The sequence below is a fragment of the Mixophyes fleayi genome, chromosome 5 (genome assembly GCF_038048845.1).
Source record: "Mixophyes fleayi isolate aMixFle1 chromosome 5, aMixFle1.hap1, whole genome shotgun sequence".
Lineage (NCBI taxonomy): Eukaryota > Metazoa > Chordata > Amphibia > Anura > Limnodynastidae > Mixophyes > Mixophyes fleayi.
In genome coordinates, this window is record NC_134406.1 from 40512256 (window position 1) to 40537168 (window position 24913).

Below are 24913 nucleotides of genomic sequence, written 5' to 3' on the forward strand. Positions count from 1 at the left end.
CAGCATGCTCTTACAATCTCCAAAAGCAAAGTTCCCTTTAAGATGGGCGCATTGAAAACTAATATGTTAAAGTGGATCTGTTAAACATCAAATATGGATTGTCTACAAAACTGCGTTTTCTTAAACACAAATGAACTGTAACTAGATTAGAAAATTAGATTTTCCACCTTCTCCACTAATCACATTAGCAGGGATGATTTTAATTTTTACACTACCACAGTCCTGCTGAATCTGTCTCTTCCTGCCATTTGCATACTTGAGCCACTGGCATTAAGCAGGAATAGGAAGGAAACAGATTGTAAAAAAGAAATGCCTTAAACAGTATGCAGTGAAACAAATACTAAAACTGGTAAATAGACAGATAGTTGGACTCTATTAAATCAGAAAATGATAATTAGTGATACACTTTAAAACTGATGTGTCAGGAAACATCCATTGTGATGATTTGGGCTGAACAATAGTTTCACAATACAGTCCTAAAGGTGGAGCTCTTTGAGTAAGCTGTTAATTCTTTCATTTCAGGTTCCATTTCAATAGAAGCTTGGCCTTATAATATTCCAGTAAATTACATAAAGACATTACATAAGTTTAAAATGTTTTACCTCAGAAAGTTTAGTGCACATGAGCTCTTCCCATCCTTCCTCGGGTGGGCTTTCAGGAAGGAATACCCAGTCAGCCCCACAAGCTAAGGCACTGACCAAGGCCAGGTACCTGCAGAGCCAGATAAATATACATGTAAGAGGAGGTGAATGTGTGTGTGAGGGAGTGTATGTGTATACAGATAATAGAAGTACATACCCACAGTGTCTGCCCATGACTTCCAAAACAAAGGTCCTTTGATGGCTGAAAAATAAATGGCATTGTATGTTTTATCATTCAATACAAAAATAAGTAATAGCATGAAATAATTATTTACAATAACATAGCAACAAATGCAAATAGGAAGGACCCCTGTCCTAAAAACTCTGGAACAATATGGTCAATGAACCCATTGGTAATATATATTATCCTAATAAAGAGTATATGCATTCTGGTAAGTGACAATGGTTATCACATTGTTATAAGAAGCTGGAATCAAAACTCTGTTTTTTTGAAGTTTACTATGTGCAATATGATATACCATTTGTTTTCCAAACCCATAATATGCTAGGCAAGACTTTTGCAACTCTTTAACAGACATACATTTTGATCTTTATTAAACAACTAAAAAAAATATATTGTCATTTCTGGTGTTATGTTTCTATACATCAGACAGCTTGAAGGGTTGTGGCATGGTGATGGAATACACCCCTGGTCAGGGCAGTGGTGGATCCAGGGGGAGGCGATCGGGGAGATCGCCCCCCCTAGCAGGAGCTTGCTGCCGGCGGCTGCACACTATGTGCAGATCCGCTCATGCAGAGAGAGTTAGGGAGAGAGTCCTGCCCAACTGCTCTGATTGACACAATCAGAGCAGCCGGGCAGGACTCTCTCCCTAACTCTCTCTGCTGAACGGATCTGCACATAGTGTGCAGCCGTCAGCAGCCTTAGGTGTCAAAAAGGGGGCAGGGCTAAATCGCCCCTTCCCCCCCTCAATCTCCCCCGGTACAATTAACTTCTGGATCCGCCCCTGGGTCAGGGTAGAGGGTATCACAGGAGAAGGTCCCAGGGAATGGGTGACAGAGAGAGGCAAGCTGATGGGCCATTCACAAAGCTAAAGGCTTGTAGATCCTCATCAGCAGAGCTACAACTTTGCTCAGCGACGTTTGAAAGAGCCTCTAAAAGCAGCAGATGTACTCAGGAACGCTGATTCCTGAATTATATACCAGGATGAAGTGTGTGTTCCAGTCTGCCGCTCCCAGAGGCTCCTAAAGCATTACCTAGTAATCAGATCAGTGAGTTTTTCTGGCTGTTTCAGATAAAACCAAACCCGGAATCCCTAATGACCACCACCATAGTTTACTGACACAATGTTAGATAATATGGAAATATATTAAATATGTGTACATATTTATTACTGGCAATAACTGTATTGATGGTTGGCACTATTTGGATACCTAAATGGTATTTACAGGTAATGTCTACAATAGATTACAGCTAACATCAAGACTGTCATAAATATTAGTTCAGCCAAGAACATGGCAGTGTCTGTGTGTTGTTACATTGCTATCTCTGAACTGTCATCTTACATGCCCTTTGTGATTAACTGATGTGGCTGTGCCCTGTATAGACTCACAGCCTGGGGACATTTCCATTTTACCAGAGACCAATTTATGTCCGTATCATGGCCTATATATATATATACTGGTATATATATATATATATATATATATATATATATATATATATATATATATAAAGACTCTGTAACTGTAAAATACATTTGTCTTTTGTACTGTAATACTGTATTTGCATCAACTAATATCACTCATAATTCATATTCAAAGGTTTCAGAAAAGTGTCAAATTGAAATCTTTCTGAGAGACGTCTCTGAGTCATGTGAAGAACATTTATCCAATGAATATGAGACTTCTTATCTGTAATACTATGTAAGGGGACAAGGAAGGACAATTTGGAGATCCTTGTGGAACATTACAGAGTACAATTTTCTTGCAATCACATAGGATAGATGTAGTTTTCAACATCATAAAGAGCACCTGTCACCTACATAAACTGAGGGCAGCCATAGTGTGACCTGAAAATGCTGCCTATCAATGCACTAAGAACCAGAGTTATCAATGAGACAGTTCACAACCCTGCCAGAAAAAAACATTCTCTCCGCTCCGGTAATGAGAATTTGGATCAAACATTTATTTATTTTGCTAGAATACCAAATATGACAGTGTGTGCCAAGTACAAATAACTAAAGCTCCAGGACACTGGTGTCACATTGTGCAAATGTTTAATACTTAGTTGAGCATGGGCACTGTCCCTGCCAGTTGGAAGTCATTCAAGTATTCACATTGAAGCACATGAATCTCTGGGATGAGAGAGGAGGAAGAATTTCAGAAAGTTCCAATAATAAACTTTAAAGTATTTCTACTTCATACGTGCATGTATGCAAGTCTTTGTGCTAGGTGTATCAAACCTTCCCAAAAAGTGGAGCTGTTGCCTATAGCAACCAATCCGATTTTAGTTATTGTTTTCCAGAATGTACTAGATAAATGATAGCTAGAATCTGATTGGCTGCTGAAGGCAAGACCTCCACTTTTTCTTTTTAGAAGGTTTAGTAAATCTACCCCCTTAGAGTTTGCTAATGGGAGATCAGACATCACAGGTGAGGTCTACTGAGGACTTCCAATGTATACCCCCACCTCATTGAGTTTGTGCTAAATTTTTTGTCCTATGTCACTTCATAGTTTGGCCCTATGATATTACAGCACAAGTTTTCGGGTAGGTCTCCTGGACTCCTGGGAGAGCAGGCAAATATCCCGCAAAGGGCATCTTGCTGTCAAAATTACGTGATTCACAGCATTTTTGTCGTGGGGGGCGGGGCCAAAATGACGTGATTGACCGCGCCCCGCACCTTCCGCCCTCCAACCACGTCCCGCTGCCTGGGATCTCCCGGAAAGAATTTTAAAAAGGTTGGCAAGTATGATGTAGAATGCTCGTTGAGAGGAATCCTGAATCTACACAGACTATAATAAGAGGCAAATGCAGACATTAATTTTTTTTTAGATACAATCTACTGACATGTATTAATCCTGTGTGATTACCCTAAATGTCTCCATGAACAGCAGGGACACCTGCAAGCTATAAAACAAAAAGACTAAACTAAAATATTATAGCGCACTATTACCAAAAAACAATTAATAAACAACATAATTTAAAAACTGATATTTTAATACAATTGTACTTGTAGAGTGTTCCACAGTTATTTCATCTTCATGCACTAATATTAAATGAATACGTTGTATCAAGGTTACGCTATGATGTAAGTTTCTACTGTGTCATAAATAGAACCTGCTGGGTTACAGTGCAGAACATGACACAAAGCTACATTTGGCATCTTAGCACACTATCTAGTTCCTAGGTCCTTTACCTGTGGTGTGTCTACCCCAAGTGGTACCTCACAAAGATTTACGGGGTTTTTAATTCAAATTAAGTGTAAATTTATTAGTATAGACTAAAACATGGAAGGCAGAGCTTGCCACTTAAAGTAAAAGGACAAAGGATGCTGTTTTGTACCATTTATCTGCCATGGATCAGAGCTCCATGGCTGCCAAGAGAAATTTCAGGCCCCCGGTACAGCAACTTCTTGGGGCCCCTTCCACAACCACCAAAATGGACAGGCCACACTAGGTCAGTGACTCCTCCCACTATACAGGTACTTTGCACCTGCTCCCACCTACATCCTTGGTGTCCCTGACAGAAATACCCCAATCTCCTCTCTAAAATGCAGCTACAACTATTCAGTCCTCTGCTGCCATGACAGAACAGCAAAAGGAAAAGGAAAGGCAACATAGGCCAATCTTCCCACCAGATAAACAAACCACTGGCAACAGCTTACCCATAATTCGGACCTCAACATCTGAGGGCAATCACCAGGAAATATTGACACAGATAACATCAAGGGCTAGATTTACTAAACTGCGGGCTTGAAAATGTGGAGATGTTGCCTATAGCAACCAATCAGATTCTAGCTGTCATTTATTTAGTACATTCTACAAAATGACAGCTGGAATCTGATTGGTTGCTATAGACAACATTTCCACTTTCTCAAACCCGCAGTTTAGAAACTATACCCCAAAATCTTTAAAGATGGTGGCTCCTGCTGGCACCATAGCGGCAACTTGTCTGCTTCAAAAGTGCAAGCGTCAGTGGGAACTGCTAGCCCCGCACATGACTCTTCTGATCCCACACTAGGTATGGTGCTCCAGACAATACACCAGTGTCACAATACTATACATACTTCTGGTCAAATACTGGCCTCAGTTGACATTTTCACTGTGCACGACCGTACTACAGAAGTAGAATTAAGAGCAAGTGTACTGCAAGATAAATGCTCGTCTGTCTCCTCAGACAAGATTTTCTTGAAATAAACTACAGCAGCTTAGAACATCAAAGCAGAGGATCTTAATAATATCCCCCAGTAGAAGTACTGTAAGAATTGTCAGATTACACAAATGGGATGACAGGTCTGATCCTACCAGTTTTATGGAATTATTTGGTTTCAGCTATAAGACCTCCTTAGTTTAATATGCTAATAGTCCACCAATAAGGGCCCCATCACCAGGAGCCACACACAGACCATTACTTCCAAAAATTCTAAATTACTATGATTGCGATATTATTCTCAGGAAAGCAAGGGAGGAGATAGAATTTACAATGGTGTCACATTGTGCAAATGTTTAATACTTAGTTAAGCATAGACATTGTCTCTGCCAGCTGGAAGCCATTCAAGTATTCACATTGAAGCACACAAATCAATGAGATCAATGCTACTAAGGTGTCCCTGATTTTACCCTGCATACACCAAGAGGATGCGTTCAATAGAATCTTGGTGTTTCATTCTGTTATGCACTATAATGTATGTATGTTCTATGTCTGCAAGTAACCCATGTCGATCGGTATCAGATTAAATATAATAAATGTCCATCAGTTGGTTGGAGTTTTCATTATTGTGGAGTTTCTTTTTTTAATTAAGAAGATTATTAATTTGTAAATCCTAGACAAAAAAAAACAAGGACGGGAGATTTATTTTATTATTGTTCAATTGATAACAATCTTTTATATAATAGCTGGCATTTATCTTCAGCCCTGTTCACCTTTGAAGTGTAGTATAATGAACATTGGGAGTATATATTAGACAACACTGGGCAAGTCTCTTTGGATTATTCCCATAAATTAACCCAAATAATTGTTTTTCAGACAACATATTACACCCCATATAGCTACTCTAAAGCCAAAAAACATGTTACATGTCACCTGAACACTGGACCCTTGATTCATATGATTTGGAGATGTTACAAGTTCAAGAGATATTGGGAAGATGCATCCAAAGAAATGAATTGTACATACAGAGTTATACTTGGTAACAGCCCACTTGCTAGAAGAGGCTAGATGAACTGGCAATACGGGCCATACAAAGATTTGAGCTATAGGAGGGCTATTGCTTTAGCCAGAAAGAAGTTGCAAAATTATGGATGACAAACAAATCCCACTCTCTGGCCGAATAGATTATTAAATGATTATTAAATTATTAAATTATATTAGTAAATGATTATATCGGTGAGCAATGTGGTAAACTTGAGAAAATACGAACTTATGAGCACAGAGGTTATAAGATGAAATACAATAAAACTTGGAGAGCCTAAATAAGTAATAGCATATTAATTACCTTTTAATGAATAAATCTACCAAACACTAAGGTCAATAGCTAAATTAGAAAAATATAAAACACCACAACGATGGTGGTATTCAGTGATGATGGTATTTTATTACAGTGATGTTGCTTACACTAAGTGTACACTATATCTTTTGTTTACATGTTTGAGTTGAGGTCTCCCCATCCCAGGCAAAAATGTTAAATAAAGCAGATTAAAAATAAATAATTCAATAAGAAAACTAATCAGAGGGGGTGTAAATCATGTAAGCGCATAAGGATGGATTTGTACAAATGACCCAGATTAAGACCCCCTTAGTGTAAGTTAATGCCCTTTATGGGTTATTTGGTAAACACATACAAATACACTGAGGTACATGTTGATAAACTCTGGTCTAGCTATTCATGGGGGTAAATGTATCAAGCGGTTTGAAAAAGTGGAGATGTTGCCTATCGCAACCAATCAGATTCTAGTTATCATTTATTTAGTACAGTCTACAAAATGACAGCTAGAATAGGATTGGTTGCTATAGCAACGTCTCCTCTTTTCCAAACTTGCAGCTTGATAAATTTTCCCCATGGCGTGACAAACCCACGAAAGGACAGATGAGCATGCATGAGCCTAAACCTTCTTATCCCAGTACTCCCTGTAGACATATGGATTCATAGACAAAGGAGGGATAAAAGGGACCAACTGAAACAAATTAACTGTAATTCCTATAAATAGTTCTCTTTGAGTTAATTCTCTCAATGCTGATATCAGTATATGGACACCTATGGGAATTGCCAGTAAATACATTTAGAGTTAGTGAACACAAAGCACATTTCTGTAAAAAATGACAACATATTAACCAGCAAAATAAGACATGACCAAGCTACACATACCATGATGCACACCAGTAGTTTGGACCTGAGCATGCCTGTTGGACTCTCATTTTTAATATCTGAGCCAACTTGACCTCAAATTTGTTACAAATTTGAATATTTTCATATTACATAAGCCAAGTGTCTAAAAGTGGGGTAATGAATATATAGGGTCATGGTTGTAGTCATCCAGAAAATGTAATAAAACAATTAGAACGGTCATCAACACCAGGCATCACGGCATATTTATTTCAGTATAAAAAAAAGTAATATTAGAATCATATCCAGACATTTATCAAATGCTCCTTTGACATTGCTCATATCTCCCAGTATAATATATGTGCATTATGTTACCTCTGGGCCGTGGTCATGATGGCGTCCACAACCTCGATGATTCTATGTAAAGCTGAGTCAGTTCCAATTGTCATGTCAGTTCCACAAAAGTCATTATCGATGGAACCCACCATTCCTACGATATTTAGGTGGGAATGTTGCTGTGCAGCTACAGCTTCAATTTTACCTATGAGAAAATACAAAAAATAATTGTGGCAAATAATGCTTAAATGTCAAGTGTGTGTGATCTGCTGTAATAAGTGGAAACAATTGCTACAGTAGTCCGCCTGATTATAACAAATTAAATAAGATTTCTGGACTAACAATGTAATTACATAGCCATAGGAGTTTCAATAAGAATTGTGTGTCTTTAGCTGTCAATATGTCAGATATAGACCTCCTAAAGATAAATTATAATGTTCATCCTGTGTCAGCAATATATTATGAAACGATAGGGCTGAAGCTTGTGATACGGTCAAAGCTCTGCTCTCCGCTTGTGATGTTTCTTCTCTCTCCCGGCACACTGCGTATACGGAAGTAAGCACGGCAAGCAGAGCCGTAACTTAGAATTCTAGCGCTTGGGGCGAGAAAGACAAATGCCGCCGCCCTAGCCCTCAATTTTAACCAAATGTACCTAAAATATTCCTAAATTTCGCCCCCCTTCAGCGTTGCGCCCTGGGCGGTCGCCCCTGTCACACAGCCCTAGTTACGGCCCTGATGGCAAGGAGCGGTTTGATGTCAAGCTGCTCTCTACCCAACGTGAAGAAAACATGAAGCAAAGGTATATACTGCATTCTATCATAGAATTTCTATGTTTTTCACCTGTTTAACGTGTTATTTCCATGCACCTATTGGCATGGATTTGAGAATAAATTCTTGGTGTTGGGTGATTTTTAACAAGTCTGTATCTTTGTGCCTGAATAAGAAGTGATCATTACGCCCTGCACAAGAGGAAAACTAAAAATAATTATATTCGGGGAGAAATGGATACATGTAGGGGTAAATAATGACGAAAACAGAGTAAATGTTACACAAGGTTATCAGTAAATGGTTTGAGTAGGTAGGTAAGACGGTTATATTAATTTAAAACCCGTTTTGGTGGAGTGTATTCCATCACATACAAATTGTATTAATTAGTGACTACATTATTCTTATCTAATGTCTCCATAATCATGAGGCCCCGCGGTTTAAAACATCGACTAATGTCATAGGATGTCAATGTATAGGACAAAATGTAATGTCAATGTATAGAACAAAAGATAGGGTAAAGTTAGAGCAGATTACACAGGTGTAACGTTATACTGCCCAAACCAGTCCTCAGCTGCTGTCAGTCCCACAAGAGGTTTAGGATTCCATTCATTATCTTGTAATTAATAACTAAGGTGTGTTGGTTTACAGAGAAGCGCTTCTTTATTACATGCTGGTTAATTAAATGAGTCAAAGTTATCACTTAAGATAGTTAAACAACACTGGTTTAGCCAAAACTGCTGAAATATATAGTCCAAGACAAATGGTTCCTGGTATAAAGTGGTATTTGGCGTAAATAAACAGGGAGGTGTTCAGTCCACTCCAGGCCATCTGTGTAGTATTCATTCTGCACATTATGTATTTTTTTTTCAATTAATTAAAAAAATACTTTAATGCACGCAGTTAGTCTACGACTTTTCACGAAGTTAGAGATTCCAAGTATATAATAAATCAGCAGAGCCATATAATTTGAATGTCTCTCAGGTTGCACATGCCCCATGTTTTAGGTTTATTGTAGAAATGAGTAAAATGTTCTATGAAATATTTGCCTCATTACACTCTTACGGAACCGCCGCTTAGTAAACACACCCCTTGGTTGATAAATTATGAGTGTTTCACAAACTGAATTTGTCCTTCAGTTTTCCCGATCCTACCCCGACCGGACAGAGGAATAAATTGACCGTAGTCATCCCAGCTCTATTCATAGGCTACAAACTCCAGAAAATGCTACTTTACAAATTATATGCATAATGGCATGGAATGGGACGGGAAAGGTGGAATTCGCAACTTTTCAGCTGGGTGAAATGGCCTTCTCGGCCACAAATCAAAAATTATTTTTGGTGTGATTTTGATATTGTCTACTTTATCAATTCTTCTTTCTCTACAATCTTTCCGTACAACATATGGACATGAGGTGCTCGGCACAAAAAATATTATTTAACCAAATATTTGCATATATTAATATGAGTGAAAGGCATCATTTAGCTTGTCACAGAACAGTACCACTAACAAGCCAACATATCCTGGAACATTATAGTATGCTTGTTTTGAATTCCCAAGTAATAACTTTTATAACACAGCCTTTCTTTAATATGTATGATTCAGAGTTCTACCACTCTCTTATATATACTGTAGAAATGTAACTGATTAGGAATAAAAAAAAAATGGACCAAGAAGCTGTTGAGTGTGTGATTTCGAAAACATTGGATTTGAATTACCATTTTTTACTAATTCATCCAGAAGTCCACTCCATTCCTCACGGAAAAGGTTAGCCCCTGTTAAGCTGCCATCTCCTCCAATAACACAAAGATTTGTGATCCCGCGCTGAATTAGGTGGTAAGCTGCCTGTAAACGTCCTTCTCGGGAACGAAAAGCTTTACAACGTGCGCTGCCAATGACAGTCCCCCCCTGTAATAGAAACAAACAAAAACTGCTACTCATACAAAAGAGACAAACATTTAAAGCTGCACTATCGCAGGGAAAGAGGTTACCAAGGTCCCCTCCGCTCCTTTTACAGCCCAGCCGAAAACATTGAGGGGTTGTGAGCAGGAGGACCAATCACAAACAACAATCATGAGATTGCAGCTTGTGATTGGTTCTCCAGCTAACACCCCTCACCCTCCACCGTCATTTAATGCTAGTTAGCTGAACTAACCAGAGCCCCAGAAATAGTGGCTTTGCCTGTAGCCGACCCGTAGTTCAGGGAGAGGGGCACCTAGGTAGGTGTGGAGTTTAACGTCAGATACAGGAAGAGTTAAGGAAGAGTTAAGGAAATAAATATCCAGAACTCACTCACATCAGTCCCTGCCTCATTGGAGCTTACAGTCTAAATTCCCTAATATAGACACACACACATACCGAGAGAGACTAAGTGCAATTTAATAGCAGCCAATTAACCTACCAGTATGTTTTGTTATTATTTAAGATACACTAATTACTTAGGATAACCTCAGGATAACCTTTATTTAGTGATAGTGTGGTGGGACACTTATTTTTTAACAAAATGTTTTGTTGTAGGATGAGCGTGTGCTTGTTGTGTTTTGTTTTGAGGGGGGGGGGGGGTTAATGTAACGTGTATGTATACAGTTTAAACTGTATAAATAAAAACATTACAAATAACTGAGCATGGTGGGTGTAGGTAGGACATACAAAACAGCCAGGTCACAAATTCTGAATTTACTTATATTTTTAGTGTTTGGTCTGTTTTTAGATGTATTTAATTCCCCCTTAGAACTTCAATTTATTCAACAGGACGTGACAATATAAACAGAGAAAGGAGACGGTATTGACGGTATTGCTTAAAATATACTATCATTGTGTTTATGGCTTTATAACATATAAAGCCTTTCATTTCACACACCATCTCTAATAATAATACTAAAGTTATTATGTAAAAGATGTGGTCATATAATACATTTTAGAAAAGATTGAAAGGTGCAAAGAAACAAAAATTGATTACATTAAATCGTAACTAGATTTCTATAATTTGACTATTATAGATATTTTTATATTACTGTTTTTAAACATTAATTTAGTATTGTGCAGTTATTCTGCCCCATAGTACAGGGCTGGGCGGGCAATTATATGAGTCCATCCACTCTAGAGGCCCCTGCTCTACTCATCTGAACAGGGGTCAGTAATGCGCAGTGAAGCACTTAGCCCCCGCACATGCTCTGGAGTGGATGGACCAGTATCACTGGGCCCCATTATTAATGGGCCACATAGAAGCCACATGGGCTCCGGCAGTAGCCACATCACTGCTAACTCCCCTTGTTAGGCTATGCCTCTGACAGATAACCTGAAAATGTTACAGCTTATAGGATCTTTAATCTAAATAACTACTATGTTATATAAAGATACAGATTCCACACATACCACAATTAAGAGATTTTAAGGTCAACTGATTGCAGTCTGAGCAATCCTAATAATTAATACATGGGTTTGAACTTGTTATGTGGGAGATAATTTACAGTAGTCAGCAGAGAAGAAAGTAAAAAAAACTCCTCAGGAACCAATGTGGGACAAATGCAAAACTGAGATAGAGTATAGATTTGGAGATAGAAATGTAAGATTATATTAATACAGAGGGTGGCACTTAAAGATGATCCAGGAATGTACACGAAAACTTGCGTATCTCCCTATATTTTAATCAGGCATATCTTATCGCCCTAGCGGAAATTGATCCTGCAGAATAGCGCCGGGCCCTTAGTGAGCAGCTGTTGTTGTGTATTACAGTTTTTTTTATTTTATTCCCACTGGATTATCCAGGAAAGCGGAAAATGAGGAGCATCAGGGAGTCTTTTATTTAACTGAAATGTATTTTTTTTTAAATGTGTGCTTTTCACTTACAAGTTGATGATATATTGCTACAACAGGAAAGGGGTCTGGGTGACCCCAATGCATTCATACTGGGACCACTGGGGTGGCAATGTTGTCACATTTTCTACCATTGCCCTGGGGCTGCTGGGAAGAGCCCTTTCGTTGTTGAGGATGGGGCTTTTAGTTTGTGGGGGGGCACATAGCTGACTGCATACCCCCCCATAAGCTGTTATATTATGACAGGTGGTCACCACACTCCGAGTTTCCCTCTCATGGTGTGACCAGCACAGCCTGATTTTCCAGCCTGATTTTCCACTGTAGCAGGAGGACGTCATGCTCACTGTCCACCTGTTGTAGTGGGAATCAGCCCAAGCTGCCTAGAGGTGGTGCCTAGAGGTGGTGCCTAGAGGTGGTGCTGGTTATGCAGTTTAGGGGCAGCATACATTATTTATTATTATTTATTTTGAACAGAACATTATATGCAAATTATCATTATCAATACGCAACTTGCACCAGGCTTATTGTTCAAGTATTTTAAGACACCTTCAGCTCTAAATAGGACACATCTCTAAGTTGTTTGGTTTGCGTGTGCATGTCCTTACTGTAACCAGCTTGCATGTGAATGCCACAAACCCCCTATCACAAGGGGCCCAAGTGCCAGATACGTGTACCTCTAACTACAGGCGCACGTGTACCTCTAACTACAGGCGCACGAGTACCTGTAACTACAGGCGCACGTGTACCTCTAACTACAGGCGCACGTGTACCTCTAACTACAGGCGCACGTGTACCTCTAACTACAGGCGCAAGCTTTGGTGGATGTTCAGGGCCACAAAAGCATTTTTATGTTATGCAAATGGCCTTATGTCCAACTCTAAATGTGTTTTATGCTATTGTGGAAGGACAACTACTCCATTACACCTTATATTAAGTCATTAGTCTAAGAAGGCGAAATGATGAACAAACCCAATATGTGACACCAGGTTAGACATAGATCAAAATATTACTAATAAATGTCAGTTTTTTCAAGTACTTACCACTTGCAAAATGCTGGACACACTTTCCCACGATACTTCAACAATATTATCTCCGCCATCAACCATTCCTTGGTAACCCTTAAATAGTAGAAGACATTATTAGTGTGTGAAATGTATGAGGCCACTGATAGCTATCAAAATCTTTGTTTACCAATGTAGTTATATGTAATTATTATGTTCCCAAGAATTGAGATAGGCTGCTATGGTTGAAGATGATGGGCCTGAGTCATTAAGGAGAGAAAAGCAAAAACATTAGTAACTTTCAACCTTTGCAAAACCATGTTGCATTGGAGGGGGAAGTAAATTTAAAATGTGGGGACAGATTTATAGTTGGGGTAGGACATGTCCAAGATCAACTTTAAATGTCAGTGTAAACATAAAGCTATCAAGTATGTGTGATCCTACATGACACAAAAAGCCAGTATTTTCTTTATGTGGAAAATAATAAACTAATTTGCACCCCATGCATTGTAACATGGTTTGTCCAGGATTAAATTTACTCCTTTTTTTGCTTGCTCTTCTTAATGACTCAGGCCCGACATCTTTAAATAATCCCGTGTTTAAAGATCCTAAATATCCCTCATTTGAGGGGAGGGATGGGGAGCTCTCTTTTGGGGGGAAAGCATCAGTCAATGTTACCTTCTTGTCTATAGGTTCTGATGTACATTATTATTATTGTATCAATAAACTTTTTCAATAATTGACTTGAATTGTCATTTCGCTTGCCCAGTTCTAAAAATTCAAGCTTTTGGCAGAGTGGAAAAGGCAAATTGCCCTTCAACAAACTAGGAACACCCATAAGAATGCAAACTCTCCAACTATTTATCTCATTTAAATACTCTTACAATACAAGACAGAATCTCACCCACAAGCTGTGCTCACCTGTGCACCTAGGCGGCACTTTTTTTTTTTTTTTTTCAAAACATTTTTATTGAAGATGTTCAGACATCCATCATACAATACTGTTTGTTTCATAAAGAAAGAGAAACATTCAATTGTAAATACAATCAATATACATGTACATAGATATTGTTACATCTTTTATAGATTCTACTTGAGGAGGTTTAACAACACCACGTCACAGACACTCCAAGATATATATGTCTGATATTAATATATTGGCGGCACTTTTTTTAATAATTGTGAACTGCAAATTTTTACGTTATAATATTTATAGGAAACAATCACCTACACACAATGGTCATTTTGAGATCTAAACCAATATTCAACCTATCAATTCACTACAGTGATTCTCATTTTTTCCTCATGTCTCAGTGATCTGATTAGTCCCTAGTAAACTGACAGATTATATCCTAATGCTTTTTTCACTAAGTGTAAGTGACATATCCACTTTAATTGAATTGTACATAGACTGCGCAGTCAATGCCTTTACATGATCAGCGGGGCAGCAGATCTAAAAATGTGAATAGTGCACAGTCATTACTTTCTGAACTATTTGCATGATCCTGGAAACAATTTAATTCACTTTGTTTCCATCTGGTATCAGCTTTCTTCTTGCTCTTGAATGGCTGCGTGAAACTACGATGTGTGACAGCACCCAATCAGTAATCACTGACTAATCTAATTTGCATCAGCCAATGGCTGTGAGCAAGACCAATTCCAAATATGGCAATTTCAAACTAGACAAAGATATTCTGAAAATGTGTTGCATTTGCTGAATACAATGAGATAGACATCTTTACATTTAAAGAAAGTGACATCCTGTATGGTTTAAATTCTCAGCAGTGTTTGAGGCCAATCTGCAACAATTATATCTCTGTATACAAAGCTTATAAATTCACTAAGTTCTTTTTTTCTGACTTAAATAAACCTTCACACATTTATTCTGTTTGGTTCTTCGTGCTGAAGCAGGAACTGTTTACATAATAGAGACGAGGTTATAGTCTACAATTACCACTCAGTCTCACTGTGGTATTTTACGTTAGTATGTGTTAGAACCTGTAGCACTGGTTTTCATCATGCTATAACATTTCCTTGGTAAGTTTCCAGAATGGAAACACTAACTTGGCTGTTCGATGCAGGAAATTATTTGCACAATATCGTCATTAAGAATAACGGCTGTTGTTGATGAGACGTAAATAAAGCATCACATTTCAAACCTTATTTGTGACCTGATGGATTTATTAAAGGGAATAATGCCTATAAAAGGCTTCAAAAGGTTCAGCTTTGAAAAGTGCATGGTCTGTAAAACACATACTGTATGTTATGGATCTGATGAACTACACCAATGGTGGGCAACGGTCGGCCCAGTGGCGGATCCAGGGGGAGGTGATCGGGGCATTCGCCCCCCTAGCAGGGACTTGCTGCCTACGGCTGCACACTATGTGCAGGTCCGTTCAGAAGAGACAGGGAGAGTGTACTGCCCGGGTGATCTGATTGTGTTTTAAAAACAATCAAAGTGGCCAGGCAGCACACTCATTCCCTGCCTGTCTCTGCCGAACGGACCTTCACATAGTGTGCAGCCGCAGGCAGCCTTAGCTAAATCGCCCCCCCCCTAAAATTGCCCCCGGTAAAATGATTTTCTAGATCCGCCCCTGAGTCGGCCTGCGGGCCACCAGCGGCCCCCCATGTCTGCACCTGTGGTCCCCTAGTCAGCTGATCCCGATCTTATTCCTGCTTTAGTAGAGACTAATGCAGACCGTAGGCAGACAACTTCTGCTTCATGTGACCTCACGTGACGCAGGTAGGTTAGGCTGCATAACAGAGGAGGAGGGAGTGCAGTGTGCTCTGCCTCCTTCCTCAGTGCGGACCTTTCTCTTTGTGGGAGGCCGCAATAGCGGCCCTCCAACCTTCCAGGGTTGCCCATCACTGACCTACATTGTATGACAGTGTCAGTATCCGATCCTGGCAAGATTTGTGTGTATTGGGGCAGCATGGTGGCTTAGTGGTTAGCACTTCTGCCTTACAGCACTGGGGTCATGAGTTCAAATCTCGACCATGGCCTTACCTGTATGGAGTTTGTATGTTCTCCCCGTATTAGCATGGGTTTCCTTCGGGTGCTCCGGTTTCCTCCCACACTCCAAAAAAACATACTGGTAGGGTAATTGGCTGCTAACAAATTGACCCTAGTCTGTGTGTCTGTCTGTCTGTGTGTGTGAGTGTTGGGGAATTTAGACTGTACCCAATGGGAAATGTAAATTCTATAAAAAACCTAAACTATTTTTGTATGCAAGTTAACAATCACACTGTGTTGTAATCAGGGCCGATGGAATGCAGTAAGCTCAGTAAAGACCCAATGGAGCTTCACTGTGCAAATTGCCGGCAGGGTGGGGCGCTGGAAACACCAACACCGGCCCTGGTTGTAATATTATTATTACCATTTATCTAATTCCGCAGCGCTGTACAGAGAACTCATTCACATCAGTCCCTGCCCCATTGGAGCTTACAGTCTAAATTCCCTAATACACACAGAAAGAAAGACTATGGTCAATTGAATAGCAGCCAATTAACCTACCAGTATGTTTTTGGATTCTGGGAGGAAACCGGAGCACCTGGAAACGCAAACATGGGGAGAACATACAAACTCCACACAAATGAGGCCATGGTCGGGAATCGAACTCATGACCCCAGTGCTGTGAGGCAGAAGTGCTAACCACTTAGCCACCGTTCTGCCCCAATGCAAAGAGATGTTTTCTATATACTGTGCAGTAGAAAATAATCATATCATGTCAAAATCATTTTGTCACATTACACCATGGAAATTGAAATAAATTAAATCACACTTTTTCCAGTTGTATTTAAAGAAGTGCTAACCACTAAGCCACCGTGCTGACCAAGTGCAAAAGTATACACGCGTCATCACAATAGACCTATAGCATTACACAGTTGCGCATGCGTACTCAACCCTTACAAAGACACCAAACCTATGAGTGAGTTTGAATAAATGCATCACCTTGCCATTAAGTTAATTGTTTATTTAATATAAACCATGGGATTATTTTTAAGCTCTTTCTAGGAAATGAAAACCCCTTTCTATTGCTATTTACAACAAGTTATGAGTCAGCACTATGCTAAGCTGAATATCAGAGGTTTATGCAACTGTTTGTGCAGTAGAGGCAAAGCTTATCTGAGTTTTCTTGGAATGTGTCCTCCAAAGAAAAGTTCTGTTTTAACATGTAATTACTAAAATCTGTTTTAAAATACTAAAACTCTGTTCTGTAAAACAAAGAGGACAAGAGCATAACACATAATATCAGCATAAGCTGCTTCTTCAGTGGAGCATTAGTTTATCAGTCATCAGTGACATGTCAGCAGGACAAGCATTCAAAATGGAATGGGAGTAGTGGCGACATTTCACAAGGACTATCACTATTATTAGAAGAAAAGAGGCGGCATAATGTGGTTTTATTCTGTCACAAGACTCTGCATGATAGGGAAGTGACTCTGGGGGTACTAACGGGCATAATCTTAGTCAGATCATTGTTTCCTCGGTGTCTGGCAGACCAGAGTGTTGTATACATTTTGTCTGGGGTTCAGTGCTGCCTCTGTGTTATGTGCTAAGGGCAGGCTCTAGTGTTTCACTGAACTATAGCCACTCCCTTACTTCAAGTTCAGTTACTGTATAGGGGCTTAACTGACAGAAATAAGAGCAGTTTCAATGTGACTCAAGAAACCCTGAGCAGTAAATTATAGTCAATAAATGAACTAGTTGCCACTATTAGGAACATGGAAAGCCACACGTTTATTTCTACTTTCATCTTCCCCTCAGACTCAAACACATATGGAAGGCAGCCATTTCCTGGGATTAACCAATATATACAGGGCAGCGAATAGAAACTTTGAGCCCAGTACAACCGCTTCTCGGACCCCTCCACCAGGCTGTTGGTCTGAGCAGTCACTTTCCCCCCATCCACAATCCGACTCTGATGATGCCGGGAAAATACCCCATCATTTCTGCCACTGAGGCACCCCTGAGGGAGGCCCAGGTACTTTCAATTGACACTCTCGGTAATCTTTAGTATATGTGATAATGCAGCCTATCAATTCCCTAGGAACCAGTGACATCACTGAGAATGCAGCCTATCAATTTTATGAGAAGCGTTGCTATAACTGAGGAATCAGCCTATCAATTCCCTAGGGACCAGTGACATCACTGAGAAAGCAACGTATCAATTCGCTGTTTGATATCACCGGTTCCTAGTGAATTTATAATCCTCTTTCTTGAGATGGCTGCATTCACCAAGTGCATTTTAAATGATTGTACAATAATGTCTTACGTAAAAAAAATAAAATAAATAAGATCAATGAGAGCATAACTAGTATAGAAAACATTACTACATACAATACGGGGAACAATATACCAATACTAAATAAATATAATACAAAATAAGATGCAGAAGATGTCATTTAAAGATGATTAGGAAATCATTCTTCACTGCTAACGTCAAAGCACAAATTTCTAATTTTTAATGCCACATTTTATTCTTGCATGGTCGTCTGATTTAATCCGCTTTGACATTTTTGTTTATATCAGCTGTGTGTTCTTACTGTCCCTCACCTCACCCCATTTTATCCATTTCCACTTAGGCATTTTGTTGTGTTTAGATGTAAGTCTAGAAAACAGCAAGGTCAAACTTCTCTCCTCCTCTAGGCTAAAGTTCTGGGGCCAATTTGGTGGAGTAAAAAACTTGCCAAAGATTTTCTTTTTAGAGAATATCTCTAAAGAACTTTAAAGGCTAAATGCACTATACTAGGACTAAATGTGGATTATCTACCTAAGTAATGTTATGCAATCTATTACTTGTGAAGACATGACAAAGGATGACTTTGCAAAACTATTACTGATTAATCCTTCATCTTTGAAAGTTGAATGATTAGCATCTGTCACATTTAGTAAAGTACTTTAGAAAACACAGGAGTAAGAGAGTTCCCAACATCACCCATTTCACAATGCTCTGTTCCCGTTCTCTCCAATTCATTTTCAGTGATAGTAATCTGTGCTGAACTAATTAATTCATATTAAGGCTGTTTTTCCACATCAATTAATTCAGCACAAATAACTGAAATTAAAAGGGGCATTGTGTACCAAGTGAAAGGGGCCATGTTGGAAAGTACAGAATCATATTAAACTTGCTGACAGGTTTTTATGGTGCAGAAAGAGTGGGTTATAAATCTGCAGCAGTTGTATATTTTCGGTGTGTAAGATATTGGTGAGGGGGCACGAAAATCCCAGAAAGAGAACAATAATTTTTTAAGGAACAGTGGAACGAATGCAGAAAAAACAACCTACATATCCCAAAAATGTTACATAGTTTTGGAAACAAAATAATAAAAGTGTATTTTAATATATGTGCACCTTTTGCTTAGCCAAGGAATGGTTAATGCTAGGATTATTACATTAAACAGTACTTTTTTAATGCTCTCCTTAATACCCTCAGTTATAACATTGTATTTGTACTTGTCTACATTTTCTGGAATTGATGCTGTGCACCACTTCCTTTTGTGAGACTTTTTTTAACAGTTGAAAACTCTCTAGTAACATAAAATTGATAAGGTTGTCCTCTATACTTTAAGACCCAAGACTTTTGATTATATTATGTAAATAGCTGAGGCTGCTTAAAGAATATTACTTGTCATGCTACTAGATGCTATATTTAGCTTCCTTAGAGACAGAAAGGCAGGCCAGACAAATAATCATTTCACCAAAAACAGCAATTACACCACACTTGCCTACTCTCCCAGAATGTCCGTGGAAATCCTGAATTCCAGGTAGGTCTCCCGCACTCCCGGGAAACAGGCAATTTTCCCGCATCCTGCTCACTTCTTAGTGAACAGGGCAGGATGTGAGCCTCAGTGACGAGATTTGTGGGGAATCGCGTTATTTTTGCCCTGCAACAAAATGCTAATTTCGTCGCCAGGGCCAAATCACTCCATCGCCATGCTCCCTTCCACCCTCCAGCCACACCCCCTCGTCCGGGATCTCCCGGATGTAAAAATATGAAAAGTCAGCAAGTTACAACATTATAACAAATGCAGGTGGTCATTTGACACTAATATATTTATTACTGTAGGCTATTTCTAAATGTCATGAGAACAGTTCAAAGAAACATTTCTACATAGAACACCAGAATCAGTCAGGTCAGCAGTGTGATGTAACATTATCCAGGCCATATTGGTGCGTTCAAACAAAAACAAAAAAAATACTAATTGAAAGATTATTGGTACAGTCATTCTGACATTTTCACACTACATGGATGGAAAATTGCCCTGTTTAATAAATGCAATTTTTGTCTAATTAGGGTAAGAAACTGAACAATTGGTGACTCAAACACACATGGAATGCAGCCATTTCCTGGGATTAACCAATATATACAGGGCAGCGAATAGAAACTTTGAGCCCAGTACAACCGCTTCTCGGAACCCTAAACCAGGCTGTTGGTCTGAGCAGTCACTTTCCCCCCAACCACAATCCGACTCTGATGGTGCTGGCAAAATACCCCATCATTTCTGCCACTGAGGCACCTCTGAGGGAGGCCCAGGTACTTTCAATTGACACTCTCTGTAATCTCTAGTATATATGATAATGCAGCCTATCAATTCCCTAGGAACCAGTGACATCACTGAGAATGCAGCCTATCAATTTTATGAGAAGCGTTGCTATAACTGACGAACCAGCCTATCAATTCCCTAGGAACCAGTGACATCACTGAGAATGCAGTGTATCAATTTTATGAGAAGCATTGATATAACTGACGAACCAGCCTATCAATTCCCTAGGAACCAGTGACATCACTGAGAATGCAGCCTATCAATTTTATAAGAAGCATTGATATAACTGACGAACCAGCCTATCAATTCCCTAGGAACCAGTGACATCACTGAGAATGCAGCCTATCAATTTTATGAGAAGCGTTGCTATAACTGACGAATCAGCCTATCAATTCCCTAGGGACCAGTGACATCACTGAGAAAGCAACGTATCAATTCGCTGTTTGATATCACCGGTTCCTAGTGAATTTATAATCCTCTTTCTTGAGTTGGCTGCATTCACTAAGTGCATTTTAAATGATTGTACAATAATGTCTTACGTAAAAAAAAAAAAAAAATAAGATCAATGAGAGCATAACTAGTATAGAAAACATTACTACATACAAAACGGGGAACAATATACCAATACTAAATAAATATAATACAAAATAAGATGCAGAAGATGTCATTTAAAGATGATTAGGAAATCATTCTTCACTGCTAACGTCAAAGCACAAATTTCTAATTTTAAATGCCCCATTTTATTCTTGCATGGTCGTCTGATTTAATCCGCTTTGACATTTTTGTTTATATCAGCTGTGTGTTCTTACTGTCCCTCACCTCACCCCATTTTATCCATTTCCACTTAGGCATTTCGTTGTGTTTAGATGTAAGTCTAGAAAACAGCAAGGTCAAACTTCTCTCCTCCTCTAGGCTAAAGTTCTGGGGCCAATTTGGTGGAGTAAAAAACTTGCCAAAGATTTTCTTTTTAGAGAATATCTCTAAAGAACTTTAAAGGCTAAATGCACTATACTAGGACTAAATATGGATTATCTACCTAAGTAATGTTATGCAATCTATTACTTGTGAAGACATGACAAAGGATGACTTTGCAAAACTATTACTGATTAATCCTTCATCTTTGAAAGTTGAATGATTAGCATCTGTCACATTTAGTAAAGTATTTTAGAAAACACAGGAGTAAGAGAGTTCCCAACATCACCCATTTCACAATGCTCTGTTCCCGTTCTCTCCAATTCATTTTCAGTGATAGTAATCTGTGCTGAACTAATTAATTCATATTAAGGCTGTTTTTCCACATCAATTAATTCAGCACAAATAACTGAAATTAAAAGGGGCATTGTGTACCAAGTGAAAGGGGCCATGTTGGAAAGTACAGAATCATATTAAACTTGCTGACAGGTTTTTATGGAGCAGAAAGAGTGGGTTATAAATCTGCAGCAGTTGTATATTTTCGGTGTGTAAGATATTGGTGAAGGGGCACGAAAATCCCAGAAAGAGAACAATAATTTTTTAAGGAACAGTGGAACGAATGCAGAAAAAACAACCTACATATCCCTAAAAATGTTACATAGTTTTGGAAACAAAATAATAAAAGTGTATTTTAATATATGTGCACCTTTTGCTTAGCCAAGGAATGGTTAATGCTAGGATTATTACATTAAACAGTACTTTTTTAATGCTCTCCTTAATACCCTCAGTTATAACATTGTATTTGTACTTGTCTACATTTTCTGGAATTGATGCTGTGCACCACTTCCTTTTGTGAGACTTTTTTTAACAGTTGAAAACTCTCTAGTAACATAAAATTGATAAGGTTGTCCTCTATACTTTAAGACCCAAGACTTTTGATTATATTATGTAAATAGCTGAGGCTGCTTAAAGAATATTACTTGTCATGCTAGTAGATGCTAAATTTAGCTTCCTTAGAGACAGAAAGGCAGGCCAGACAAATAATCATTTCACCAAAAACAGCAATTACACCACACTTGCCTACTCTCCCAGAATGTCCGTGGGAATCCTGAATTCCAGGTAGGTCTCCCGCACTCCCGGGAAACAGGCAATTTTCCCGCATCCTGCTCACTTCTTAGTGAACAGGGCAGGATGTGAACCTCAGTAACGAGATTTGTGGGGAATCGCGTTATTTTTGCCCTGCAACAAAATGCTAATTTCGTCGCCAGGGCCAAATCACTCCATCGCCATGCTCCCTTCCACCCTCCAGCCACACCCCCTCGTCCGGGATCTCCCGGATGTAAAAATATGAAAAGTCAGCAAGTTACAACATTATAACAAATGCAGGTGGTCATTTGACACTAATATATTTATTACTGTAGGCTATTTCTAAATGTCATGAGAACAGTTCAAAGAAACATTTCTACATAGAACACCAGAATCAGTCAGGTCAGCAGTGTGATGTAACATTATCCAGGCCATATTGGTGCGTTCAAACAAAAACAAAAAAAATACTAATTGAAAGATTATTGGTACAGTCATTCTGACATTTTCACACTACATGGATGGAAAATTGCCCTGTTTAATAAATGCAATTTTTGTCTAATTAGGGTAAGAAACTGAACAATTGGTGACTTTAATCCTATCAGTAGGGTTTCCTTAACAGCAGAAATAAATACTTTCCAACTGTCCCGATTTTGATGGTACAGTCCCGATTAGCAGACCTCAAAAGAGGCAGAGGTGGCACTGAAGTAGACGGAGCTTCACCAAAAAGACCAAGGGGTATATTTACTAAGCGGCAGTTACGATTCTCAGCACTTTCCCACCATTTATTTTAAACAGCAATTTTAGTAAAGACAAAACCCAATGGGCTATGTTTTTAAATAAATTGCCATTTTAAAAAATTATGGCAAAACGCAGAGAATTGGCAGTTCCGAATCTGCTAGCCAATGTGCCCTGAGCTAGAGGATTAGTGCCATTTGTAATGTGTCATAAACAAACTGGAAAAATGGAGCCCTGGAGCACATTTAATAATGCATATTTACCCCATACTTGCCAACTCTCCTGGAATGTCCGGGAGACTCTCGGATTCCGGATGGGTCTCCCGGACTCTCAGGAGAGTATGGCAGCCGCCTGCATCTGCCCACTTCCTAGTGAAGAATTAGATCCAAAATGCTGTGATTCCCTGAGAATCGCGACATTTAACCCTGTCCCCAAAGTAAAATGACGCATCATTACATTATGGGGGCGGGGGCCAAAATTGCACAATTTTCTGAGTCCTGCCCCCAACACGCCCAAATCCCCCCTGCAGCTCCCGGACGCCAACTGCCATAAGTTGGCAAGTATGATTTACCCAAATATACCATTCTGAAAATAAATTGCTCAGTTAAAGAAAAACAGAAACATGACTATCAACACATGTCTGTAACAAGGTGAGTGTGACAACTTGGGCCCTGCATTTGCAAACAGTTAATATACTACTGCTACAAAGGAACACTATTCCCTGCAAACATAATATGCAGGGCCATCTTTTCCATTGAGCACGATGGGCAACTGCCCGGGGGCCCCACAGGCAAGGGGGCCCCATAGGCACGGCTCTTAATGAGAATAAATAATCCTGCAAAAGAAAAAAAATCTGCAAAAAAACCTACAAGGGTCACTGAGCAAGTACATCTATCTATCTATCTTTATATATCTATATCTGTATCTGTATACATCTATATATCTATATCTATATCTATATCTATATCTAGGGGCCCCCGTGCACTGCTTTGCCCGGGGGCCCATAATGTTGTTAAGATGGCCCTGATAATATGAAGTATAAAAGATCTAACATTATCGATAAGAATGATAAGATCATAAGACAAATTAAACAATGTTATCTGCCACCTGTAATACTGTACAAGTTTGACACTTTACAGCTCCATGCAGATAGAAATCTATTATAATTTTTTTTTAACAGAGCATCTCTATGTGATGAACCTTCACAGATGTAATTTTAAAAAAAGTTATTTATTAAATTTGTTCTATGTTTTTATACGTCATGCCTTCCATGCCAAACAGAACACAAGCTATTTAAGAAGTAAACTTTCACAACTGTTTAAATACATATAAAATAAACATCACATTTTCTTCCTAGGAAGTGTGCTTTGCCAAAAACCAAATGTAGCTATTGTACTTGCCTGATCTTTCAAACAAAGCACTTGTCACTTAGAACCTTGCATGCGCACGACTATCAAACAAAGATTGGACTATGCACATGTATGTAAAGTTACTCATGTAAGTTTAGGTAACAATTTGTGCAAAACGTGTAATGATAAAACAACTGATCCTCCAATGAAACATAAAACTT

General features: G+C 38.9%; 1 protein-coding gene across 3 annotated transcripts in view; it reads right to left on the reverse strand.

The window, feature by feature from the left end:
* PFKP (phosphofructokinase, platelet) overlaps positions 1-24913 on the reverse strand; it is an 80806-nt gene that overhangs the window by 41072 nt on the left and 14821 nt on the right. For all 3 annotated transcript variants that reach the window (XM_075212073.1, XM_075212074.1, XM_075212075.1), the window contains exons 3-7: positions 13102-13179; positions 9964-10153; positions 7520-7685; positions 799-843; positions 603-711 (exon numbers count right to left, since the gene is read on the reverse strand). In XM_075212073.1, coding sequence (XP_075068174.1) covers positions 603-711; positions 799-843; positions 7520-7685; positions 9964-10153; positions 13102-13179 — 588 coding nt within the window. The remainder of the gene's footprint in view (positions 1-602; positions 712-798; positions 844-7519; positions 7686-9963; positions 10154-13101; positions 13180-24913) is intronic.